General features: G+C 31.5%; 2 protein-coding genes across 2 annotated transcripts; both read left to right on the forward strand.

Annotated features, from left to right (window-relative positions):
- Positions 1-209: 209 nt before the first annotated feature.
- Positions 210-5109, forward strand: LOC125819764 (polyadenylate-binding protein 7-like). Its single transcript, XM_049499207.1, has 10 exons — positions 210-484; positions 1889-2007; positions 2106-2299; positions 2444-2703; positions 2798-2904; positions 2988-3177; positions 3717-4006; positions 4211-4333; positions 4517-4720; positions 4839-5109. The coding sequence occupies exons 1-10, from the start codon at positions 289-291 to the stop codon at positions 5037-5039; spliced, it is 1884 nt and encodes a 627-aa protein (XP_049355164.1). The 5' UTR covers positions 210-288; the 3' UTR covers positions 5040-5109.
- Positions 5110-20304: 15195 nt separating this feature from the next.
- On the forward strand, positions 20305-23265 carry LOC125819767 (GDSL esterase/lipase At5g03820-like). Its single transcript, XM_049499210.1, has 5 exons — positions 20305-20603; positions 20862-20992; positions 21880-22113; positions 22506-22761; positions 23057-23265. Exons 1-5 carry the CDS (start codon positions 20372-20374, stop codon positions 23248-23250), a joined length of 1047 nt encoding a protein of 348 aa, XP_049355167.1. The 5' UTR covers positions 20305-20371; the 3' UTR covers positions 23251-23265.
- The last annotated feature ends 1159 nt before the right edge of the window (positions 23266-24424 follow it).

Raw genomic sequence — 24424 nt, forward strand, 5'->3', positions numbered from 1 at the left:
TGCAAAATTTCTCTTTGTTCACGTTTTAGTACTCTTTTTTCATACTCAATTTTGCCCTTTTTCCTTCTTCTACCTTAAAATTTCCCAAATTTTCCATAATTGCCCCTATTAATTCCGTTCTCATCCCAGAATTAATAAGCACTCCTTTATAAGCGAACGCCACTTCTCTCTCTCTCACTCACTCACTCTTTCTTCGTTCTGTTTCTCTCCGTTTTAGTATCGCAAAAGCAAAAACACCAATTCCGAAACGAAACGCTTTTTTTCTTTTGAATTTTGTTGCCGGCGTCAATGGCGGTTCCTCCGACTGTCCTTGCAACGCCATCATCATTGTACGTTGGTGATCTTCACCACGATGTTTCCGATGGACAACTATTTGATTTTTTTTCAGAGTTTAAAAGCCTTGCTTCCGTTCGCGTCTGCCGTGATTCATCGACTGGACGTTCTCTCTGTTACGGCTACGTCAACTTTGTTTCTCCTCAGGATGGTATATCTCGTGTCAATTTTTTTTTCTTTCATGTATCTGCATTGATTGCTAGGGTCTGTGGTTGTATATGTGTTGATTTTATCGATTAAAATGCTACTTAGATCGTTTGATCGGTTTTTAAATTCGTTTGATTTTGATTTGCATGTTGAATTTTGATTTGGAGTTCGTGTTGAATTGATTCATGATTGAGAAATCGGTAATTGGATTGAGTTTTTGATGTATAAGTTGTGTCATGATTGATCAGTCGATAACTGAATGTACTTTGATATACGTTTTTTATGTCATGATTGATCAATCGATGACTGAATGGACTCTGATATACAAGTTCTGTGTCGTCATTGATCAATTGATAAATTAATAGACTTGGATATACATGTTTTGTGTCATGATTGATCAATTGATAACTGAATGGAATCTGATATACATTTTTTTGTGTCATGATTAATCAATCAAAAACTGAATAGGCTTGGATATACAAGTTTTGTGATTTTGGACTTTTGTGTGTTTACGGACACCTCTCTAACTCAAGTTTTTTACTCTATTTGTCAAATCAGAAATTGATTGTATTTGTGTTGCGAATTCATGGTGATGTTTGGATGTTGTTTAAATGGATCAATAGAATAATCAGATTGTCTGAGAGTGAGAAAAAAAATAGACAGTGACTGGTCGAATGTGATTTTTTTTTTTAAAAAAGATAAAAAAATTATTTCCTATTTCCTCAGGTATGATGTTGATTTTAATATACTATTAAATGAGTTGTCTTCTGATCGGAGAAATATATAATATTAAATCTTGAGGATTTGACTATTTTTATTTGTGTGATTTTTCTGTTTCAAGTCACCTGATTTGATCTGTCACTGATGGTAGCTGTTATATGTTAGTTGGTGCTCTGTGATATGAAGAGTATATAGTTGTAGATCTTGAGATTTTATCAGTTATAACCAGAAGTTTATTGTTTTTTTTGCGGTATGAGTCGTCCTGGTAGTTTTCATTACAAGTTAGATCCTTTTTAACATTTAATGATCCCTTTTAGACCCTAGATGATTTCACTGGTTGGATGATCTTAGTGATTCCAAAATTAGGTCTGTTAATAATTTTTGCTTAATTTTTTTGGTCGTCTAGTTTCTTTGTCCTTCTAGAAAGTTGAGAATGCTGTATCAATACAAACTTCATCAACTGTTGTTTAGTTACTTTTATTGGCTTGCAACTCGTATCATTCATGAAATGTTGTGGATTAGTGGATGTGATCTGACCTGCGATTTTGGAGTCCAAGCATGAGCTAACCTTTTCTGATTGTGTTCAATGTGCTATTAAGTTTTTTCACTGATTCATGAAAGTTGATTGGCTTGATTTTTGACTTGGAAAGCTTCTGTTTTTTTTTTTCCTTCTGAAACCTATGAGCAGCTATACGTGCTATTGAGGTTAAAAACAACTCCACCCTCAATGGAAAGGTTATGAGGGTTAGTTGGTCTCTGCGTGACCCTGATGCGAGACGAAGTGGTAAAGGAAACGTGTTCATCAAGGTATCATCAAGCTTTGACTGAGTGAATAGTATTCAATTGATTTGAGATCTTAACAGGTTCTCTATTTTGATTTATATATCTAAATTGTAATTTTACAGAACATAAGTGATACAATTGACAATGCAAAGCTTCAAGAAATGTTTCAAAAGTTCGGAAATATCTTATCTTGTAAAATTGTCACTCATGAGGACGGAAAGAGTAAGGGATATGGCTTTGTCCAGTTTGGGTCGGAGGAGTCTGCCGATGCTGCTATTGAGAAGCTTAATGGGATCATGGCTGGAGACAAACAGATGTATGAGCATTTCCATATCCGTTGCAATCATCTAGCTTTCCATATTGCAATTATGATGACCTTAGATGAATTATTTGTTTTCTTTGTTTACATTTTTTTTTATTCTAGTCTATTTATTTATGATATCTTGCATTGATGGCATAGGTATGTTGGGAAGTTTGTCAAAAAAACTGACCGGGTTTCGCCCAATCCTGATGCTAAGTACACAAATTTGTACTTCAAGAACTTGGACGTTGACATCTCAGAGGAGTATCTTAGAGAAAAGTTCTCTGGGTTTGGGACGATAATTAGCCTTGTTATTGCTAAAGATGAGAGTGGAGCTCCAAAGGGTTTTGGATTTGTCAACTTTGACAATCCAGATGATGCTAGGAAAGCTGCAGAAGCAATGAACGGATCACCTGTTGGTAAGTCCTAGCTTTCTGATGTTGTTGTATTCTTAAATGTGATTGCAGCCATGCTATTTATAATTTTGTGCGGTGAAATATATTCATTAAATAGGCTCCAAGACCTTGTATGTAGCGAGAGCACAAAAGAAAGCAGAGCGCAAACAACTTCTGAAGCGCCTTTTTGAAGAGAGAAGGAGGGAACAGATAGTGAAATATCAGGTACTCATTCTCATTTCTTTATAACTAAAAGAGAATTAATTATTTATGATCTGTTTATGAAAATACTTGAATTATCATGTCAGGGTTCAAATGTGTATGTCAAGAATATTGATGATGATGTCACTGAGTATGAGCTGCACCAACTGTTTAGCCAATGTGGCACAATTACTTCTGCGAAAGTTATGCAAGATGAGAAAGGTTTGAGCAAGGGTTTTGGGTTTGTATGCTTCTCCACAGCAGAGGAGGCCTATAACGCTGTGAATACTTTTTATGGTGAGTCATACATTTTCAGTATGCTCCAGATCATAGTATCATGCACCAAAAACTCTGATGCCGCATGTTTCAATGCTTTATTTCTTCTCTATTCGTTTACTAATTAATTTGACTGAAATTTCTTTTCATTGTGTTCCTTAGTTCTGTGAAGTTTTGCGAACTTTTGACTAGTTTGATTTTACAAGAAGCCTAAATATATTCCAGTCATTTTGCAAGTAATTAGACAAATAGATAGACGAATCAGGCTAAGCCTGTGTATACTATTGGTCAAGTATATGTTTATGTGCTTATATCACACCATGTTTGCATGTACGTTGTCACCCAATAAATGTGCTTCAATTTTGGAAAGTCTATTTTCTCGCATATTTCCTCTTTTGTATTCTTCACCTACTCTTCAACATAAGGACAATTTCCATTCTTGAATTGAGTGATTTACATGCCATATGATTAGTTAGATGCCATGATCTTCAAGTATCCAATTCATCATTAAGTGATTACACTGTATGATATGATACTTATTTTTGTGAGATGTTTCACAGGATTTATGCTGCACCGAAAGCCGTTGTATGTGGCTATTGCTCAAAGGAAAGAGGAAAGACAGGCGCAGTTACAGCTACAACACGCACAACGACTCGCTGGGCTAACAGGAGCTTCAGCTATGTATCCTGGCGCATATCCTCCCCTTTACTATCCAGGCCATGGTGTTGTTCCTCAAGTACCAGCACGACCTGGGCTGATGTATCAGTCTCTTGCTATGAGGCCAGGTTGGGGTACTAATGGGTTCACAAACACCCCCAGACCTAGCTATCAACCTGCTCCAGTTCCCATGGTTAGTCCCTGTAAAGAGTCATAGCACTTGGCCATCTATACTTTCTCCACTTCTTGGAGTTTTTTGTAGGGTCAATTGGGTTCATAATTGAACACACAAATTCTTTATCCTTTTAGAAGCAATTCCAGACATGTTAAATTGAATTGACATGCTTTTGTTTAGATTTATGGTGAAGGAGGTTACAGCTTGCATCTTATTTTTCAGATTCCTAATACTTATCGACCATATCGGCAGAACAGGGGAAGGATGAATGGATATATGCCAGCTTCAAATGTGACCAATGTGCAGCCATCAGGTCAACCAGCGGTGTCATCGAAAGATTCTCAGGTAGTTGAACCTCCATACCTATTTTACATAAATTGAAAATCTTGATGTCCAAATGCAAGTGAATTGGTTATACAACTGAGATTTTCAAAAGTTCCATCTTAGTTGGTTAGGTTTGAAAAGTGGTTTAGCTTCAAAAGTGGCCTAAGTATCACTAATACTCCCAAAAAAATTTCATGCTTGCAGCGTGCTGGGCAGGTCAGATTTGCGCCGAATGGCCAGACTCGTGATGTGACCAGAGGATCTTTTGTATCAAATGCTGGTTCTATGGCAGTTGGATCTGCTGCTGATGGTACTGAAATGCTGAGTACCTTGCTTGCTTCTGCTAATTCTGATCAGCAGAAACAGATACTTGGCGAGCGCCTTTATCCTCTTGTTGGTAAACATAAGGTGATTGATTTTCTTTCTTGCTTTCCTTTTTCTTTTATATTGGTCTTCTGACATCCAGAGAATTATCAAAACTATCTTATTAACTAACAAACTAACTAACGTAACATTTTTTCTGCAGCCTGAGCTTGCTTCCAAGATAACTGGAATGCTGTTGGAGATGGACAACGCTGAACTGCTATTACTGTTGGAGTCTCCAGAATCTCTGGCAGCCAAGGTGGAGGAAGCTGTCGAGGTGCTCAAGCTCTCTAACGCAAAAGTTTCCAGCCAAGAGTCGCTTCAGCCAAGTTTTCTCTCTGCACCAGAAGTTGCAGTCAACTGACTGAGCAATGCTGCTGCTGACATATTTATCTTTAGCAAAGATAGATAGAAGTTACTAGGGGGTAAGGGGGGGGGGGGTGTAGTAGTTGAGGTTAGGGTAGTAGAGTAAGCAAGGGTTGTCATACCATCTGGCGTGGCAACCCTACTAGACTCCTTGTCTGCATGGAGTCCATATCTTTCTGCTTTGTTACAATCTAGACCGTCTCTATTTACCTTCATTATGAGGGATTTATTAGTCTCTATATGACTTTATATTATAGACAGCTTAACTTAATGCAGACCTTTTTAAATCCAGTGTTTCTTCTTTTAAATTTGTCTTCAAATATCTTCTCTAGATGAATTTTGTGCATGCAGCTATGTATACTTTTGTGAAGTAGTCATACTACTTCATCTTCAACAGAAGTCTAGATTGCCTACGGGGCTATATTGAAGTACATTTCTTTCGTATTGACATCTCTATTGTCGGGATGTTGCATTCATGCTGCAGGTTATACAGTCGAATTTGAGATGACATTTAAAACATGTTCTTGAAAGTTACTTATTTTCTGCCATTATTTCCTTACTTTGCTTTAACAAATATTGAACCATATTGCAAGCTTATTTATGGGAAGGGTGTTGATTAGACAGATATTTATTAATGACCAAATATTTGCATTGAATCTTCAAGTGTTTTGGTTAGTGAGGAATTTGTTATTTTTAGTAGCTCTAGGTTTATTTTCTATTTTTCATGTACTTATTAAGGTTTTACCCTTGTCCTAACCTAGTTCATATTTTCAAAAAACATGGAAGCTTATAGATTTCCTAAAGTACAAGGTACAATGATATGTAGTATAGGTTAAGTTTCAATATGGATATTTAAGGGCGTGTTCGATACTACGGAGGAAATATTTTTTGGAAAATGTTCTTATACTTTTTCCGTGTTTGGTTGATTAATAGGAGGTTGTTGAAGAAACAAATTAAAGTGGAAGCTAGGGTTAGTTAGTAGGTAGCTAGTAGGACGTAGTCTCGTTTATTTTTCCATTCTAGTAGTCGTAGTTTTCTCATGGAATTTCTTGTCCTTTCAATGCTTGTTATTACTTGTTGTTTCTTTCTATCAAAATGTTTTGACATGATATTTATAGTAGTAATTGTCATGACTTCTTCACTCCAATTTATTTTATCTTTTCTTGTATAGTATTACCAGGTAAATAGCCTTCGTTTCGCACAGTATTGGTGAACTACCCCAAGTAGCTCACATCTTATTGTATTTTTTGTGTAGTTGATAAAGTTATGGATAATACCAAATTAAAACACATCTCTTTTAGTTGGAGGTACAAACATATGATCATTTCGATCAGATGATGTCTAAGGATATATATACATCCGGGAGAATATTGTCATTTTGGCTTTCACACTGCATCGGTTGAGACATCTCTTATTTACAAATGTTTGGCAACATATGTCCAGATTTTTTAGTTTATATGATTTAATTGTTTCAAGAAGACATATATCATATATATATTGGATAACTTATACTTTACTATAACTTGCACGTAAAAAATCATGTTACCAAAGCTATACAGCTTTCAGATTGTCTTAGCACTATTTATCTATGAAGAGATATCGAAGAATTGTCAATCGATTTTTGCTGCTTGTTTGTTACATGTCTTTTATCTGTCTGCACAAAATTGATGAGTTCATTATCATTGGGGAAATTAGCTCAAAAAATTTATACTAGTCAACATTTTCTTCACCAAAGTAGATTTAGTCCCTCTATAACAATTACAAAAATAGTATCCTATTAGATTCAATAGGTATTCAAATAATAGAGATAATAAACAAATGTTGTCTTTGTAGATGGAATCCAAAATAAGTTAACAAAATTTTCCACAAGAGTAGCCAAGACATATAGTGTTTCTCAATGTGTTATATTACTCAATATAGATACGACATCTTATAGGCTAACATATTCTCTTTGTAAAGGAGAAAATCATTTTTCTTCCAAGTCTACATACAATATCAACTTAGTATTTGTTACGAACAAGGGTTGTGGTAGAGTGGTAAGTACTCAATCATTTTTCTTCCAAGTCTACATACAATATCAACTTAGTATTTGTTACGAACAAGGGTTGTGGTAGAGTGGTAAGACTCGGGTACGGAGTCCCCTTTGTTAGGGAGCGTTTTACCGTCCAATGTGGGACTTCCCGGAGCGAATCCAAATTTAATCGGGCTTCAATGTGGACACTGGACACCGGGTGGAAAACCAAAAAAAACTTAGTATTTGTTGAAGTAATGAAGATATTGTGATTGAACTCTAGCTTTAAACATTACCATACTACTATTGCTAGACTCTAATAAGAGTCACCCCATAACACTCCATGCAGTGGCAGAGTCAGAATTTTTAATAAGGGGTTCAAAATCTGAAGAAATAGACACACGAAGTAGCTGAAGGGGGTTCGGCATCTACTATATATACCTAAAAGTTTATTTTAACCATATATAAATAATATAATTTTCCGCCGAAGAGGGTTCGAATGAATCCCGACTATAAGGCATAAAAAAACACTTGTTTACTTGTAAACGCGATGCATATATGTATGTGGGTGAATACCGATTTTTCTATTGGTTCAATATGCAATCTTACGTATTATCGAATACAAAAAAATAAATAAAGCAATTCATTTATTTTCCTAAAAACAATATTTTTCGTCGTATCGAACATGTACTAAAAGTTAAGTATTGTTACCCTCTTTGTAAAAATTAGGTCGAAATATCGCTTATCTTATCAAAGATGTAGAAAATTAACTCGCTTTAGCAAGCCAATCTAAATTTGATATTTTTGCATTTGTCATCTAGTTTTATCTTTGGTCAATTATTAATGAATATTTGCATCATCTTGTGGGATATTATTTTATTTTTTGTTATTATATGTCATTTAAATCTCAAACTCATAAAACCTATGTTTTTACTTCTTTTTCATTTTATATGGTATAGCAAGAGTATTCGTTTAAATTTATATTTAATGCAAATAGCTTTAAGCCTTTAAGAACATTGCATTTTAACATTAAAAAATTACTTATCAAATTATTCTTTCTGTTCCAATTTAAGTATCATTTTAACTTTTTTTTAACCTTAGAAAAATAATAAATATAATGTATATGTTCGAAGGTTTTGGGCTTGTGACATAGCAACTTTAACTATTAATGACAAAGCGTAGTAATTAGTTGCACATATATTACGTTCATAATTATTAAAGAGGAGGCTCACATGCTTATCTGAACGAGTTATATCAAATAATACTGATCTTTATCATGATTAACAAAGACGAATTATTAAATTATTGTTTGTGATAACCATGTTTGTTATGAAACACGTCTCCACATATATTTATTGATATAACCACGAATAAAAATCATATACAAATATTAATAGCATATATTATATAATTATATTTATCTTTTTATGGGAAAATAAAGTACTAAAATGAAACAAATAAATAAAAAGTCATGGACAACCAAATAAAAATTAGTAGCTAAAAGCACACGAGTAGATATATAATTTATAGTTACCGAATTCAATTTTTAAATTTTAATAATTTTTCACACACGTGTGTGAAATTTTTAAATTTTTAATAAATATTAAATTTGAAAAATATAAAAACTTTAAATATTAAATTATTAATTTACTCCTCTAAAAATATATAGAGTGAACACATTAGAGGAATAAACTTTGTAATATTGTAAATTAGTGATCTTTTTTAATTGCATAACATGGTAAAAATATTCTCTTACCATCCATACTCCTTCAACTCCATATTTTACATGAATTCATATGTTATATTATTAGATCCACATATGAATATGGATATATATAATTGTTTTAATCATATAAAATATATATCAATTTGAGACATAAAATAAAATATTCTTAGTCCAAATAAAATTGTGTTTGTGGTTGTAAACGAGTAAGGGAGAAATTATAGAGAAACATATCATTGAAAGGGTTTGAAAGATTAAAAATTAATTAATAAAATAACAATCTCATCCTTATTTTTAGTTATTTGGTTGGCTGGTTGATTAGATGTGTGTTTGTTTCTAAATAGGAACAAACACACATATAATCAACCAACCAACCACCAAATAACTAAAAATAAGAATGAGATTGTTTTCTATTAATTAATTTTGTGCTTTTTTTCTTTCTTTTGAGGTTAATATTTCACAGAAAACATTTAGAAAATTACTATGTAGTAGTGTAATATTTTTATAAGGTATAATGTTTTAAATTTAATATAAATATCTAATAGTAATAGTGTTATTAGAGTAATGTTTTAAATTTAAAATAAAAATATGATAGTAATAGTGCTATTAGAGTTATTTCTAAGGTAATAAGTTAGTCATGTGTATGTAATACATTACCTTAGATCTTGTTACATAAATTTTTTTATCTAATAGTATGAAGATTTAAGTAGTTTAATTCAAGATCTAAAATATTTTTACTATTGAAAAACAAATCTGTAAAGACCCATTTGGTCGTTTTGAGTACTAAAACTTTGTATTTCGTAAAAAACTCTTCCGATAGACTTTAAATGGATATTTTGGACTATTCGAAATTACAATTATGAAATTAGTGGGGTAGTTTTTATAATTAAATTAGTTGGTGGTTATAGAAGATAGCATTAAAACAAATAGTGAGTCACTGTTATCACTTTTTATAATTGGTTATATGATAATTAGGGTGGTAACTGATCTGTAGAAAAGGGAGAAAATTAAAATAGAGAGGAGCTGCACGATTGTGAGAAAAACCAGTTCTAGAAACGGCTTCAGGTGATTTTTCTTACCTTAATCTCTCCTAGTTATATTAATGATATGCATGTACTTTATTGATTAGAGAACGGTAGATGCTATTGGAATTTATTGTGTAAGTGACTTCTCCCGTATTGCAATTCAACTAGGTTCCATAGAAAACATTGTCGGCAAATTATATATATAGTATACTGAGTAAAGGCTAATGAATTGAGTTTGGTTGTTGTGGCGGTATAATTAATTTAATAATTGGTTGAGTAGCAGTGAGTGAGGTCCATGGTTTAAGCATATGATAATATAGGTTCTAGTTGATTGGTTTTGTTAGTGGGATGCAAAATACTTAATTTGATTCACTGCATTCATGAATTAAAGTGCTGATTTTTATTTATTTATTTATTATTATTAATATATTATAAAGTGAAGTGGGCATATGTATAGTATTGTTGTTAGATGATGGCTGAGAGGAAAGTTAGGCCAACCATTAATGATGTAAAGAATTGGAATGTTAAAGTATAGGCGTTCAGGTGGAAGTGTTCACTGCCACTGGTTTCGTAACCAGTGGCTTGAACTTTTAAACATTAAAATTCTTTTACCTTATTATAAATTATAATTTGATACATTGAAATATGTAATTAACTATTAGGTTGAATTTGAGGTATTAATAGTAGGGGTGATAATTATGGTTATATAATTAAGGTTGGACAAGAAGATAAGATGGATAGTGGTGTTGGGTTGGAGACAAATTTGTCTGCCATTAATGAATTAATTTCCAGTGAGCTGGTTATGTTAAATAGGTGAGGAAAATTAACTTAGAAAATGGTAAGATGGGTCACACATCGTTTCTAAATAGAGATTGAGTTGACATGGCTATTCCTCTCTATACTCACGTGAGCACTAATGGAAAATAAGCTAAGGGTATGTTGTCTTGGGTTGAAGCTGGACCAATGGAACTGGAGGAAAATAATTGAATTTCCTTTTAAGTTTAGGATGTTAGCTCTTAAATCTAAGCTAGACTTATAGTAATATGGATTTATAGACTCGTTTACTTATGAAGCATGTATACTTGATAGATCGGAAATCATCTGAGGCATTGAAGAAGGGAAAAGCATTGGAGAAGTAGCTTGTCTGACTTCAGTTCTTCAGTGGAGGTAGGTTATGGTTCATTCTATTTCGATAGTTAGACTCTTAATAGTGACTGATATGTATTGAGTGATATTGTGAAGTTCTCTATGTACTTGATTGTGTGGTTGTATGGTTTGTGATTGGTCTAAAATCCTGAGACCGTGAAATTTATTATCTGAAATCCTCTCTATCGAAGTGATGCCTTGAATAAAGAAGGCTTGATGAAATAAATTAATGATATTATTGGATCGGAGTGTCACGTTCCGACACGGTATAATTGGATTGGAGTGTCACGTTCCGACACGGTATAATTGAATCGGAGTGTCACGTTCCGACATTCCGATACGGTATTATTGGATCGGAGTGTCACGTTCCGACACGGTAACATTAAAGGAAAAATATATTGAGTTAACTTAATGTACTCAATCTCAAAGAACCCATTTCCCAAATGAGCGTGGTGTGGAGGCATGAGTCCCCATATGTGTGCTTGATATTGTGATTGATTGCGTACTTACTTTAGTAGTGTTGTCACTGATTCATGTTGTTCGTTGCTTGCCACCTGCTAAGTAGCATAGTTGATTTTATACTATTATTCATTGTATATTAGTTACTATTTTGGGTTGGCCGATGATACCTACTCAGTACGTGTTCCTTGTACTAACCCCTACTTGTGTTTTCTTCATTTTTCTTTTGTGGAGTGCAGCAAGTGTACCATCGACTTCGACTCGCCCTCAGCTCTAGCCAGTCTCCAGTACATAAGATTTCAGGGTGAGCTATTCCTTCTAGCTCATGCTGGATTCTCTCAGTCATGGCATGGTGTCCTTAAATTTCGTACATGGACCATCGTATTTACTTATTTTGGGGTCTCTAATACTTTTAGACTTGGTATTTTAAGAACAAATGTCCTTGATGTGATGACTTTCAGGTTTTTGGGGATAACATGTAATAGACTTTAAAAGTTTATTTGATTGACTACGTTAATAAGTTTTGAGCTTCCGCATTATTGTTGTTATTTGTAGTTGAATTATTGATATATGTTGGAGTTTGGATTCCTTGGTTCGCTCACTTAGGAGGTTAAGTGTTGGTGTCACTCATGACTTGTTTTGGATCGTGACACTTTCTTTCCTTATTTTATTTATTAATAAAGATTTTGCACTCTTTTTTTCCTGCAAATCTTAATATTTTCTTAAAGTAAAAAAAAAAGCTGATAAATCACTATATCAAAAGCTTTACTAGTTTGAGTCTCCACTTTGAATCGTAATTTATCACATAATTTAATATGTTGTCATCATATGTAAAAGATGATTTATGATTTGAGGTTTATAAGATCCATACAACGATCTAAAATAATTTATACAACATATAAGGACCAAAAATATTCCTAATGTATAAAAAATGACTCACAAATAACGTCCTTCAACTTTTAAATCTAAAAATACCCTCAACCTTTAATTTTTAGCTTAAGGATACCCCTCCAACAAATTTTAAATTTGGGTTAATTTTTGAAAAAACTACATAAATGGACCATAAAATTCAAAAAATTACATGTTCATACACCAATCCAAAGTAATTTAAGAAATACCCATTCTCTCAAAAAACAAATTACAGCTCATATCCCCACTCATTAAGGTTGATAATTTTTGCTTAATTGATACTAAATTAGTATTATATACAATATTGATATCAGTAAGACTGATAATTTTGCTTAATTAATACTAAATTAATATATATACTAGTATCATTTAGCCTTAATGATACCACAATAAATAAAATAAAATACTTCCTTCGTTTGAAAAAGAATGACCTTTGTAGATGAAATCCATAGTAAGTTCACAAGATTTTCCACAAGAATAGCCAGCCAAATAGTGTTTCTCAATGTGTTGTATTACTCAATACATACATGTATGTGGGTGAATACCCATTTTCTATTGGTTCATCCAATCTTACATATGATCGAATACAGAAAATAAATAAAGCATTCACTTATTTTTCAAAAAAAAAATGTTTTTCCGTACTTTAAAGTTAAGTTCAAGATATTGTTACCCTCTTTGTAAAAATTAGGTCGAAATATCGTTCATCTTATCAAAGAGTTGGAAAATTAATAACTCGCTTTAGCAAGCCAATATAAATTTGACATTTTTGCATTTGTCATCTAGTTTTATCTTTGGTCAATTAATGAATATTTGCATCATCTTTTGGGATATTATTTTAATTTTTATTATTATATGTCCTTTAAATCTCAAACTCATAAAAACCTATGTTTTTACATTCTTTTTCATTTTATATAGTATAGCAAGAGTATTCGTTTAAATTTATATTTAATGCAAATAGCTTTAAGCCTTTAAGAACATTGCATTTTAACATAAAATACTTATCAAAATATTATTTACGTTCCAATTTAAGTATCTTTTTAACTTCTTTTTTTTACGTTAGAAAAATAATAAATATAACTTCAATTATAACTATAGGATACTCCCCTTTCGCGAATTACTGTGTTTATCCGAGTGATCCACAAACGATGAAAATCCCTCTTTTTCCTATCCCTATCCCATTCACCGGTACTGATTGCAAGAAAGAAAATCAAATGATTGTTTTTTAACCAACGCCCTCTTTTGGGTATGCAGGTACTAAGAGAAGGCAAAATAATAAGACACTCGATAAGAAAAAACTGGAATTTGATCTTGGAAATAGGAGAAAAAAGTTCATCATAACCGTGAAAGTCACTCTAAAAAGGCTCATCATAGCCCTTTTTATGACTCGACTGTATTTTTTACTAAATATATTCCTATTTATGATATGATTTTTTTTAAGACTGAGCACTATTATAAAGAATAGCTTCTTTTATGTTAAAGAATACAGTTGGAAACAATTGTCTACCTTGGTTTGAAATTTCATGATACTTATTTTGAAACAATCTTTTAAAAAAAATAAAATTAAAACGACAGTTAAAGTGAAATCATCACTTAGTCCTTCTTTAATATCCCATAATTTATGATTTTGCTTAAATGAAGGTAATACGGAGTTCTTTCTAACATGAAAATGGGTACGTATTATTCATGCAACCATCAAAGTAATCACATAGAAAAACGAGAAAGCTTTCAAAGATATCCATTTATTAATTTGCTCCACGGTTGTTCTATGAGTCCGATATCAAAATGGACATTTTTCAACACAACATATCAAAATATGGACCCCGTCTAAAAAAACATTTCGTTCAAATATGGGTGAACTGTCTCTACTACCATTAATGTCTGTTTTCCAAAGTAAACTAAAAAATAAATAATTTCATGGGTTTGCCCAAAAATGGACAAACTACAATTATTTTTGTTTTCTTAAATTTTGGTTAGCTTTATATATATTTACATGAATTCTTGCATATTTCATAGAGATATTCACGTGAATGGAATCTCTCCTTGCTAATTTTTTTCAGATATTTGGAAGTATTATTTTTCAAATCCATTTTCCATTCATTTCCACAATAGAACCCAACAACAATATGATGGTCAATCTCTCTGAGGAGCAGCTGAAAAGAGGTGTTGCATTAGCTTCTCAAAGATTGGCTGCAAATTGTCATGCCTATCAGTCCAGTGGCGGATTCAGGATTTTCGTTCAGGGATTCAAAAAATAAAAGTATAAACGTGTAAATAAGCCTTTAGAAATGGGACCCTTGGATTATTTTGGGTTTAAAACCATACTTTTAGCACTTTTTTTAAAAAAATAATCTAAATGGCAGATCCAGGATTTTTGTTCAGGGGTTCGAAAAATAAAAGTATAAACGTGTAAATAAGCCTCTGAAAATTAAAAAGAAAAATTGAAACTAAAAAAGAAATAATAACGCTGTCACAGAGATTTGAACTGCTGAAGTAAAACTTAATTTCAGGGAGACTTGCCACTGCACCATCAGTTTCTCATTGTTATTGAGGGAGTTCAAAATATATATATATATCTACAAACATACAGAAAATTTACCTTATATATACAGTGTAACTTTTTATTGAGGGTGTTCGAGTGAACCCCTGGAACCCGCGGGGTCCGCTTCTTATCACTACACCAAATATTAAGGTTAGGATTTTGTTTCATTTTTGAGTTTCATGAATTGGTTCATTCAGATTTTTCTCTAAGGGATTCCAAATATAGATAAGTCGTAGACTATGTTGTTTAGACTCTTCAAAAATATTATCGCACACGTGATGGATCTTGAAAAGATATACTACTTTTAGAGGATATATACGACACACCCCCCATGGCATATTGAAAGAGTCAAAGCAACATAGATCTAAGAAAATCAACATCTACTATACAATTTTGACATTGTATATATACTCCGCCTCTGATTTTGTGTCTTTCCATATATAGGTGTCCTGTTAAGTATTTTCAAGCGAATTTCTTTTCTAAAAATTACTAGGTAATTTCTTCTTATTTGTCTAAGGGGTCAAGGCAATAACCAGTAACTATGTTGGCAGGTGATAACAAGTACATAGTGAGTATAATATTCAAAGCCACTTTCAAGTTCAACATATAGGCTTATATATATATATATATATATATTGTGTTCATGATTACTTAAGAGGAGGTTAAATACTTATCTGAATCAATTGTATCAAACAATACTAATTTTTATCATGATTAATATAGAAAAATTATTAAACTTTAGAAGGTCAATCTATCTTTTTTTTAGTTCATACATTTGTAAAAGGAAGTAGTAGAGGTTAGGTACCTCATTAGGATAGGTTAGGTAAGTTCTAGCCTCTCTTGCTTGTACTTATTTCTATTGAGAAATTTTTATGTTTATTATTAATTAAAAGTCACTAAACCACACTATCTAGTGGTATAAATTTCCTTTTTAAAAAAAAAAAACTTGAGACACAAAATAAAATATTCTTAATCCCAAACAAAATCATGCTTGTGGTTGTAAACAAGTAGCGAAGAGAACTAGAGAGAAAAACATACCATTGATCAAGTGTTTAGAAGCTTGAAAATGATAACTAGCTCAAGTAAGCTTTTCCCCAAATTAATGACCGTAATTTTCTAAAAGATTTATGGGAAGCATTAACCTCGGTATAGAAAAAATAGCACAAAATTAATTAATAGAAAAACAATCTCAACCTTATTTTTAGTTATGATTTGTTGATTAATAAGGTTGATATTGTTACAAAATTTAGGATCAAACACATGTTTAATCAACCACTCAAATAACTAAAAATAAGGTTGTGATTGTTTTTCTATTAATTAATTTTGTGTTATTTTTCTTTTTTGAGGTTAATGCTTCACATGAAGCATTTAGAAAATTACAGTCAGAGACCTCAATCTTTTTTTTTAAAATGTACTTACTATGTAGTGTGTAATATTTTTTTATAGGGTATATCTTTTTAAGTTTAAGATTAGAATCTGATAGTAAGAGTGTTATAAGAGTTATTTCTAAGGTAATAAACTAGTCATGTGTACGTAATACATTACCTAAGATTTTGTTGCATAATTTTTTTTATCTAATAATATAAAGATTTGAATAATTTAATTCAAGGTCTAAAATATTTTTATTATTGAAAAAAAATCTCTTTCCTTATTTTTTTAATAAAGATTTTGCACTCTCTCTTTTTTCTGCAAATATTAATATTTTCTTAAAGTAAAAAAATAATTGATAAATTAATATATTAAAAGGTTTACTAGTCTGAGTCTCTACTTTGAATAGTACTCGTACTATATAATTCAACATGTTGTCATCATATGTATAAGAGGATTTATGATTTGAGGTTTATGAGATTCATATAACTATCTTGTTAATTACCACTAGAACAAGCCACAATTTGCAAGGAATAGCCTAAATTTCAGCCCATTGTTTCTTGACAGAATCTCTTGGAACAACCTTCGATACCAAGACTAAATTTTTCGATTCTTGCTAAGATCATAGAAAGTCTTTTAAACATAAAATTTGTCATAATTCAATCTCAACCCCTTTTATCAATTAATCATTATACCGTCTGAAATATATTTTATCTTCTTTTTTTTTGTGTCGTAAGAACCAATTGTGTAGTACTCGAATATATAGTAATATCAAGATTAACTTTAAGAACACGTTTAATATTCTCACCATCAAATGATGTGTTGAAATCATCTGTATGATTCAATGAAGTAAGTGGATGTTGAGCTTTGACCCATTTTAAGAAGTCCCTACTCCTATACAATATTGCTACTCCTCTATGTCTTCTAGCACTATCGATCAACAATATTGCCCCATACTCCCCAATTTCGATGACCTATTACTCCCCAATTTGGTGTAAGTAGTTGAAGCATAAGTATGAATTTTAATTTGTTTGTCTTATTTTAAAGAAGATGTTCAAATATCGCGATCTTAAGAGGGTGATTGATTATGAAAATTTCGTACCAGTATTTTAAAAAATAATTTTTGTTTTAAAAGTGAAAAATAAAGTTGTGTTTTGCCATTACTATAAATCGTACGTGGTTGTTAGTTTTGAGCTTTTTGTGAGTAAATTGGTGTGTGAAACATTTTTTAACTCTATATATTCACATATAAAATTAAAGAACATAAATATTAATTGAAAATTTTGAAGATATATCTATATATTACGTTAGAAAAAGAAGGAAACATTCTTTTCTAAGAGAATTTTTTTTAAAAAAAGTAAGACAAATAAAAGAAGATAGTAGAGTATAGTATATATAGGAAGTGTCAAGCCATACACATTAATGGTAACAGAATTGAAGACTGATGAAGATTTGCAGTAGCAATAAAGAGGAAAGTGATGATACTCTGAATACTTAGCTTCTAGGTAGCTGTGGGAGGTACTCTTCCCAATTTAATGCAATTGACTTCATAAATGCTTAAGTACATAATATGATTAGTTCAACAAAATATATTTCTAACTAATTTTTCTAGAAGAGTATATCATATCAACATGAATCAAGTAATCTAAAATTAAAAAAAAAATAGTAATAGAATAAAGTCATATAGTGTACGGAATATGATTAGTTTAATAAAATATATTTCTAATTAATGTTTTTCTAAAGAATGTGTCATACTAATATGATCAAGTAATACAAAACGATTTTTTTTTTAACAAAATAAAGGTGTGTAGTGTACAGAAAATGATTATTAGCTTAACAAATTATATTGCTATTTAAGTTTTTTAAAGAGTGTGTCGGATTAGTCGAAGTCAAATAATATAAAATGAAAAAATTAGTAATAAAATAAAGGTGCTTAGTGATCGATTGCACAATTTGAATTTATTTTGTAAGTGTATTAATACAAGCATACAGTTTACTCTAGTTCAAGTATTAATGATTGACTGTACAATTTGAATTTATGATATATAGGTTACACAAGATAACATTATTATTGTTTCAAAATTTCATTTCTAGTAATATGATAGACAAAATAAAAGACAATTCACTGCACAAAATGTAATATAAACAATTTATTATGCAAGTATTAATGATTAATACCACAACTAATTCAAATCGTAGCCTATAGATATGCAAAGATAATTTTATAATCAACATTTTTTTTTAAAATAATAATAATAATTCGTATCTCCACCCCCTTGATATATACTATCATGAATTGACCAAATATCTATCTTTTACCTCGAATTTCTCTAGTATTTATTGCTACCATTTTGTATTTGTGTGTCAAATTTAAGTTCTTTTACATAAATTTATTCTAAGTAGTTTCATGTATTCATAAATTATTATGTTTTTTCATTTCGTTTGAGTCCATATTAGAGCTTCGTTTAAATTTGAATTGTGTACTGCAAGATTTTGGAAGATGGGTGCACTATTACGAAAAGATGCATCTAAGATATAAATTTGATCGATTTAACTTTTACATTCTTAACATTGAACTGTTAAATTTTAAAAGTTATAGGTCCAACATATATAATATTACTAGTGTTAAATTTTAATATACACATTTAATTTAATGATAAAAAGTTTACTGTGCTAATTTTTTTTTTAGAAATTTCCAATGTTACACACTTAAATTTTGAAAGTTTAAAGAAAAATAACAAAAGAAAAATTGATTGAAACGCCAAAAGTGTTACCGATAACCACTTGGAGGGGTGTTACTAACAAAAATAAGATAAATATAAGAATTACATTTCTATTTATGCTTAGAGAGGTGCACTCAATGCTCATCTTATTATTATATGCTACTTTTAACATGGGTTCACAACTCTATATTTAAATATTTTTAAAAAAATATAACACTACTATATATAATCAAGAGAAGGGGCATGGATTCACGTGAACTCATGAAATCCTCTCTAGATACACCTCTATTGAGGTGATGCAACAAAATAATTTTCTTCATACTCAAGACCTGAAGCTGAAATTTTTGATTAAAAATAAAATAATCCCACCAGCCGCCACTACTCATAAAAGTTATAACTAACAAAATTTGAGCCGCCAAAAAACTTTTTTCTAGTGTAAATAGGTCATATGTTTTTAAACAAAATTTTTGCACTGTGTCACGCAAATTTTGCTTTCAGTTTTCTTCAAAAAAAAAAGTTTATCTTTATCTTAGGCCTTTATTAAAAATATAAATAAATCGTCATACTCTAAACAAACTCATAATAAAGGACAAAAATGAAACAAAGCTTTTTAACAATTTGTTTTCGTTTCATTTTGGTTGGTCCATATACTAAAAATAAATAATTAATTTTTGCAAATCAAGAGAGATTTGTCATCTTTTTTTTTCATACTATTTTTAATATGGATAATGCTAAATGGTCAGAAAATTAAAAAGTCTATAATATTCTTTTTATTTTAATAAACTGATATTTTTTCTATTTTTTAATTAAAAAATATTAAAATTAAAAGAGTCAAAATATTCAAAAAAATAAAATAAAATAAAATAATATAAAATATGTTATTTTATCATTCTGGCCAAAAGGATTTTTCCTTTTAATATAAAATAACTACGTAATATAATATAGTAGTCAAATTTATAAATCCAAAACATCATTAATTAATAAGACTAGTTTAGTAAACTACACCTATAATTAAAACATTCTTAGATCATCACCAGCAATGTCAGAGTCAGGATTTTCACCAAGAGGTTCAAAATATGTAAAAGTAAACAAATAAACTAGCCGAATAAGATTCAACATTTACTATATATAAATTTTAATCATGTATAAATAATGTGATTTCACATCAAAATAGGTTCGAATGAACCCCTCTACCTCTAATCACCAGACCAACATGACTCAAGTAATATAAAACAGAGCGAACATATTCGCCTAATAATGCCAACATACCAATATTAGGAGGTGCCAAACATGCCCCCATACTCACATGAAAAACAATCAACTTTCTATCCATCAGTTATTTCTCTTTTTGACCTTTAAATTCACCAACACCCCCCACCAAAAAACAGAGAAGAAGAAAAAAAATCACAATTTCAATTGAAAAAAAAATGAGGTTCTCAAAATATATTGTATTTTTTCTTGTTGTGTTTTTTTATGTGGCAAATGGAGATCCTCTAGTTCCAGCATTAAACATATTTGGTGACTCTGTAGTTGATGTTGGAAATAATAACAATTTAACTACTCTTATCAAGGCTAATTTTCTTCCTTATGGAAGAGATTTTGTTACTCATAGACCTACTGGAAGATTCTGCAATGGAAAGCTGGCTACTGACTTTACTGGTAAACATTAGAGTCGAATTCAAAATTTAAAATTTTATTAATTTACATTCAAAATTTTATGAGCTTGTAGTTGTAGGCTATTTTGTTCAGGATACTTAAAAATGTTAATGTGTTTTTGAAGAATCTGACACGGATGCAACATTGATATATAGTGAAGAGTCTGAGTCAAAATTTAATATTTTTTTATGTATATTTATGTTTTGTGTCGAAAATATTGTATCTATCGTCTCATAGTTTGCATGTGTTAATTATGGACAGCTGAATATCTTGGGTTCACTACATATCCACCAGCTTACCTTAGCCCAGAGGCAAGAGGGAGAAATATACTGACTGGTGTCAACTTTGCTTCTGCTGCTTCTGGTTATTATGAAAGGACTCCTCAACTTTATGTTAGTAATTTCTTTGTTCGCCCTTTTAATTTTGTGTTAATTTGATACCTTTAGGCTTTAGCTATTATAATATAAAATTATCAAATTATTTTTTTGTTATATTATAATAATTATATTGTAATCACTATAACTAGTAAAGTGACAAAACTGATTTTCGGAGTAGAATCAATATTACATTTGAGTCAGGGTAGATTGTCTATATCATTTTTCTAGCTGTGAACGAAATGTTTTTTTTGCACCGAGCTACCTTTTTTTATCGCTCAAAGTATATTTATGACCAAAATGTCAAAATTTTGGCACCGGATAAACGTTTTTTTTTATAAAATAGGGAAAAGTCTCAAATATGTCATTGAATTTTGAGAAAATTTTCATCTATACTATCCGTTAAAAGTTTGGCTTATCTATGTCATTTCTGTTTGACAAAAGATTCATCCATGCTATTTTTTGTTAACTGAAAACAGTTCCGGTTTTGCAAAACTATTTATGTCATCCGTTAAAAGTTCCGCTCATCTATGCCATTTTAGTTAACAAATAACAGCCTGAATTCGAATGAGTCTTTTCTCAAACAGAAATGGCATAGATGAGCCAAACTTTTAACGGATAACATAGTTGCGCCGGTCTTTAATTTTCTCAAAGTTTAATAGCATATTTGAGCATTTTCCCTGTAAAAATAAAATGTAATCATTAAATGTTGTTTTTGGTTTATCTTTCATTAATTCCGTTCGGTATCCACTTTGGAATCTCAACTAATTTGGATTCGTGCCACTTTATACGAGATTTTTTTTCTACTTAAAGGACTCGAACCCCAAACTTCTGATAAACCTGAGTGGCCTTATGTGAATAAACCTGAATGAAATTCTGAATGGTGTATGTTGTTTAATTTGCAGCGTGCACTTACACTGGCACAACAGCTACAATATTACAGGGAATGGCAAGCAAAAGTAGTGAATTTAGTAGGAAGAACACAGGCAAATAACATAATATCAGGAGGAATCCATCTATTAAGTGCAGGAAGCAGTGATTTTATTCAGAATTACTATGTTAATCCAATGCTCAACAGGATCTACTCACCTGATCGATTTTCCGATATACTTATGCAGTCTTATACTACATTCATTCAGGTATTGTTTTCCCTCTCCTCTTCTCGTGTCTACTAATTTATTCGTGATCTCTAAGGAGACGTATGAGGTTAAAATCAAATCTCATGTATGGTTTTGTAGTAGTGAGATGTTGTTATCGACTATGATTATCTAACAGTTCAAGTAGAATTGATATTGTGGAAGCTCAGTCAAAATATGGTTTTTTGGGGGCTCTATGAAACATCCTTGAGACTTCTGGTCTTATGTTTTCGACACATATTGATGCACTTGGCATGAAATTTGTAGGCACCACTTGTCTATAGAAAATGCTCATAAGCATAATCAGATCATCCTAAAACTAAGACATGTTCTATTTCAATTTCGATTGAAATACTATCGATATTTTAACATCAACAACAATGTATGAAAAACAGAACCTTTATGGTATGGGAGCAAGGAAGATTGGAGTAACAACTCTGCCACCAACAGGTTGTTTGCCAGCAGCAATTACTTTGTTTGGTAGAGGAAGCAATCAATGTGTTGCAAGATTGAACCAAGATGCTGTTTTCTTCAACGCTAAGCTGAACCGGACATCAGAAAGTTTGAAGAGCAGACTTCCAGGCCTCAAACTTGTCGTCTTCGACATCTATCAGCCTCTCTTAGATATGATCACTAAACCTACAGATAGTGGTAATTTCCTCAAACACATTTTCTTTTTTCATCTCGACTATATTGATCAAATATACTGTCGCGTTGTTCAGTATTAAAAAGGAAAATGTGTTAGAGAATATAATTAACTATTAAAAGTGTGCTCTCATAACAACTTAAAGCTTTTAGATGAGATGGTCACACACTTCAACATGGTATTAGAGCAGGCAGAGGTCCTGAGATCAATTCAGGTCTGCTTTTAGATGAGATAGTCACACACTTCAACAGAATGTATCACATTTTCAGTTAACAATCTGCATTTGTTAATTCCCTGCAGGATTCTTCGAATCGAGGAGGGCTTGTTGTGGAACTGGTACACTAGAAACGTCGTTCCTTTGCAATGTAAGGTCTATAGGGACGTGCTCTAATGCGACAGATTACGTCTTCTGGGACGGATTCCATCCTTCTGAAGCAGCTAATGAGAAATTAGCTCAAAATCTACTGGAGCAGGGCTTTGATCTCATCTCTTAAGTGTTGTATGGTTGCAAAAAAGTTTACTTCATTCAAGTTTAAGCTTATATATTACTAGTAAGTCAGTCTTTGTGGTAAAGTAGTTAAAAACTATTTGAAGGTTACTTCATATATTCGTATGTTAAATAATAATCAGCAGAAAGACTATTAGTAATATATATATATATATTTTTTTTTTTGAGTTTCCACACTACACTCTTGTCTCTTCATATCATTGAATCAAAGAAAAGTAATTTCAAAATTATTTGTAGAATTTCTCAATATATATATATAGAATTTGACCCAAAACCTATGTTGCTCGGACTCTTCAAAAATGTCAAGGGATGAGTGTCGGATTCGCTAAAAGTAGTGTCTTTTTGGAGAATCCGACGCGGGTGCCGCATTGAAAGTGAAGAGTCCGCGCAACTTAGCCCAAAACTACTAGGTTCTGTTGAACTCGTACTTTTCATGCTAGATCCGCCCGTACCTACATTTGCTCTTGAGAACCAGGACTCCTCTCCACCCTTCCATTATCCAAACCACAAGATTCTGAATGTATTTTCATTCCTTCAAACAGGTTTAGGTTTCTCAATTATATCATTAAATTAATTATCAAAATAATGTTATTGCGTGATTAATTGGTGATAGGAAAATATTGATTCATTACCAGTTAAATTCCATTGATAATGTAAAAGTCACTTACACTAATATATAACTTAAGTATACCTATTTTTTCATTCTCAATCAAAGGTCGGATTCAAACAACACATGCTCGATACGGGACGGCATCTTTGTTAGAGAACACCTTACCTCTAATAATATGGGACTTTGAATCTGAATTTAGTCAAGTCTCAATATGAATATCAGACACCTAATTATTCCCCACAAAATATTAAGTCAACGTGCCAGTTGGGGACTTGGCTTAATGCCTCTAAATTGAAGAGTCCGTGGCGTATAAGCTGGTCATATTAGATCCTCTTGCCATTATGTATACACAAATTTATGGATATAGATTAATGGGATAAGGTACGAGTACCCCTAGACTATGACCGAAATCACAGAGACATGTCTTAACTAAACTAATGTCCTATTATCCCATGAACTTTTTTTTGATAATTTTGTTCACCTTTTTGACTTACATGGCATCCAAATACCTCTCACGCGCCTCAACTGCGTGGAGTCACAGAGTATGCCA

The sequence above is a fragment of the Solanum verrucosum genome, unplaced genomic scaffold (assembly GCF_900185275.1).
Source record: "Solanum verrucosum unplaced genomic scaffold, falcon-dt-bn FXZP01000239.1, whole genome shotgun sequence".
NCBI classification, from domain to species: domain Eukaryota; kingdom Viridiplantae; phylum Streptophyta; class Magnoliopsida; order Solanales; family Solanaceae; genus Solanum; species Solanum verrucosum.